Source organism: Lygodium microphyllum, chromosome 7, assembly GCF_053477565.2.
Source record: "Lygodium microphyllum isolate KBCC chromosome 7, Lygodium_microphyllum_v1.1.10, whole genome shotgun sequence".
Classification (NCBI taxonomy): domain Eukaryota; kingdom Viridiplantae; phylum Streptophyta; class Polypodiopsida; order Schizaeales; family Lygodiaceae; genus Lygodium; species Lygodium microphyllum.
In genome coordinates, this window is record NC_141141.1 from 4,448,852 (window position 1) to 4,452,503 (window position 3,652).

General features: G+C 43.4%; 1 protein-coding gene across 6 annotated transcripts; it reads left to right on the forward strand.

Moving 5' to 3' along the window:
- The first annotated feature begins 254 nt into the window (after positions 1-254).
- LOC148033134 (uncharacterized) lies at positions 255-3,060 on the forward strand. 6 transcript variants are annotated; one of them, XM_087680869.1, is made up of 2 exons: positions 255-1,293; positions 1,408-3,060. In XM_087680869.1, exon 2 carries the CDS (start codon positions 1,787-1,789, stop codon positions 2,576-2,578), a length of 792 nt encoding a protein of 263 aa, XP_087536995.1. In that variant the 5' UTR covers positions 255-1,293; positions 1,408-1,786; the 3' UTR covers positions 2,579-3,060. The 6 variants fall into 6 exon arrangements, with proteins under 6 accessions (XP_087536995.1, XP_087536994.1, XP_087536992.1 ...); XM_087680868.1 differs by having other exon boundaries at positions 255-1,177; positions 1,294-3,060; XM_087680866.1 differs by having other exon boundaries at positions 255-899; positions 1,294-3,060.
- The last annotated feature ends 592 nt before the right edge of the window (positions 3,061-3,652 follow it).

The following is a 3,652-nucleotide window of genomic DNA, read 5'->3' on the forward strand; positions in this document are numbered from 1 at the left end:
CTAATTGTACAGGTATGGACATGTGAAAGTTTTTCTAACATGTTTGTTTGTTCAAAGACGCGTTGGAATAGCACCTTAGCATGGCAAATTATCCTAGAAAGTTACAAGAAATGTGTAATGCTACATTAACATGTGAGGATGTATGGGGAATCTTTATGTAACAAAGCCATATGGGGAATCTCTCTCTCTCTCTCTAAGCCTTTTAGGTGTTCATTGGGGTCACATGTTTTGGTACCTTAGTTGGATAGGAGCAATCATTGGGCACCAAATGTTGGATGGAGGATTGGCTGGAACAGCCAAGCAGGGTGTGACATAAACCCCATTACCCCACAAAAGGTTGATTGTGTCTGTCTATTATGTGGTGGCGGGGACTGATGATGAAGAGAGAGACATGGCGGGGTTCTGTGGCTAAATTGTTAATCGCGTCTCATTTGCTTTACAAAGTAGAGAAAAGGGCGCTAAATCAGGCTGCACTTCCGTCTAAAACCTCTCCCATCAGTCGATCGAATCCCTGATAAAGTCATCAAATTTCCTAGAATTTCCGGAAAGACCGACAGAAACTTCCTGTGGAGTCATCGGATCCCCGGTGATTTTGTGGAAAGATTGACAGAGAACAGCGAATTTGCATGCCCTTTTGAATTCAGAAGACCCACCAGACCCAATAATTGAAGGTAAACTTCCTTCTCTTTATCAGTCCTCTTCTTCAGTCGCAGAAATCACAGTACGAGCAGATCGTCATTACAATCAGGAGGCCGACCCCAGCAGTGGGTTGAATGACTCGCTGGCGCGCCCAATCATTCATCGAATTCTCTCGTCTCCCATTCTCTGCATTGTGTATTTCAAAAGCAGAAATGTTATCGCACCAGATGCTGCCATCTTCACACGACCCAAGCAACCAGGTATGCATCAACGCCACTCTTTTATGCCCCATTTCCTTACCTCAAGTCAGCCCAACTGCATCGAAATCATGGCATTTGGGGCGATTTGGCACCAGTCACATGGATTTCTCATCAATCCATCCCATGCATCTGTCAAGAACTCTGAAATAATCTCTTGTTAGACCACTTTAGATTCGATGAGGGCACTCCAGCCGGCCCTAAATCCGAAGGGCAAAACCAATCTTACCAGATTGCTTTCGTAAAAGATATGGATGGATTGAGGCCACTCTTTGCAATCGGTTATTGTCGCAGTTCTTGAAGCTTCTTGTTTCTGATTATGTTCTTTAAACACCCTGAGCTTTGAAGAGAGAGAGGTTGTTGATAAGCATGGTTGATGAACATGTTTGTTTTGCAGGTAAGCACAATCACTCTAAGCAAGCTTCTGCACACATACTCAAAGCAATACCATTTTCTCATGTATTTTCCATTTCAACCTAACCAGATGTATTATCATCATGCACCATGAAAGTGTTTTAGGGCAGCAAACATTTTCGAGCACAGCCAAATATGATAATGGATGGCTATATGGATGAGGTCTGGAGCAGCTAGATGGATGAGATGTTGAAGTAAACCAGGGCATTACAATCGTGACTTGGGCAGGTTGATGACTAAACGTAAGGGGTCACCTAGACTTGGAAGGTCAGGATGGATCCTCTGTACAAGCTTCCTTCAGCATGGTTGGTTGTTGGTTTGTTCTGATAGAAGCAGTTATGGTTACATCCATGGTGATGCATTCCTGGAAACAAAGGCTTTCAGGGTTGTCTGTAGCTGACTTACATGCCCACATTGATTGATAACTTAGGTAGAGGTTCTTAAAGAGCAAGTTAGCACTGCCTGTGTAATACCAAATGGGTGCCCCCCACCAGCTTCCTCCCAATGCTGCAGCCAAGGGTCTTGTCTCTCAGCAGCATTCATCATGTTCGTCCCCGACATCCTGCATTGATTCCCCCACTGAACCTTCCCTGCCCCTGTCATCCCCTCTGTCCCTTCCATCCCACATCCTTTCCAATGGCTCTGATCAGTCTTATGTTTCTTCATTCTCCTCATCATCAAGCTTCATGACAGAAGCTCTCAGTGGCACACGTACGGAGCTCTCGAAGCAAAAGAGTAAATATGCACGTAAGAGGCACACCAGGCCTGACAAGTTAGTTCATGAGCATTTAAAGAAAGGCACAGATGCATCACATGCTTCTACACAGAGCTTGCAGAGGCATCAGAGAGAGACAGGCTGCCAAAGCGATTTGTGTTGCAAATGTGCAACTGGGCTCACAGCAGACTGTGCTGCAGTTTGCTGTTGCCCCTTAGCTTTCCTCCATCTGTTTGTGCTTACATTTATCAAGATCCCATCTACAGTGGCCTGGAGAACCATGGTGAGTATGAAGAAGTGGATGTTGACCAAAGAATTGCCAGTGCATGAGCATAAAGAAGTTGAGCGTCCACCAAACATCACCACGCCCCCATGGTCTTGCAGAGCATCTCCGGCACATCCAGTTGCTGTTGTGCGCTTTGACAGCCAGAGTCTTTGGCAGCATTTTGGAGCAGAAAATGTGGGTTTTGGGGGCTTGGCCCGGAGAAGGGATCCTGACTCTCTTCAAGTGCAATCACAAAACCCAGCCCCAATCCATGATTGTGAGAAGTGAATGTTATGCATGGTTTGCATTGCTGCTTGCATTATCCTGATATTTTCACACCATTTGAATGTCATAACTGGTTTTCTAACAACACTTGATTATCCAGCAATTTTCTGATATACATAATACGTGTTATCCTTCCTAAAGCCCATTGCCACTTCGTGCAAATAGCTTCTCCAGCTAAAACATCGCCTTTTCAAGGTCAATACCTGTCAGTGGAGAAAAAATCCAGAAGCTTCATTAAAATTTTTGGATTCATTCTGTAGGAAACAAGATTCAAAGGAGGCACACCAATGATTTCTTTTCTTTTTGTAAAAATCTCCTGGATGGTCTCAATCAATGAGCTATTGTCTGTAACTTCTACTCAGGCAGTTAGTCTTAATGATGCCTATTTGTCTCTATGTATAACTTCTGCTCAGGCAGTCTACAATGATGCTTAGTTGTCTGTGTGTGTTTGAACTATGACCATAAGTTGTGTTTTCTATTAAGACCGGACTGTGTTTCTGCACACAGCTTCTCACTGCGGATCTCAATCCATGAACTGTTGTCTGCTACTTCTACTCAGGCAGTTCAGTGTACAACAATGCTTACTTGTCTCCCATGTTTTTGGACTATGACCATAAGTTACATTGTCTATTTAGGCCGGACTGTGTTTCTGCATATACTTCTGTGGGGGCATTGGAACTTTATTTGATCAGTAGCGAAGGTTGGTATGTTGTGGCAGTTTGTAAAGACACTAATTCTCACAGGAAACAATTCAATTGGAAATACAAAGAAGCAGACTAATTTACCAAGAAACCATAGCCAAGGTGGCTAGGTTGAAATGATATTACCATTAATGGCTAAGAATCAGTTGATGAGAGGTAACAATATGGTATGCACCCCAAGCTATGGTGGCTAAAAGAATGCACCCTCTTAGATGGTGGGAGGTTGAAACCTCAAATATGAAATGTTAGAAATGGCAAAAAGATATTTGGCTAGTTACAATTTAGCATTTTATACTTAACCCTAGTAGGCTAAATATTGGCTAAGGCATTAAGGTATTTTTGCTCTATTACAAGCCATCCCGGCGTAGAAGAGCTT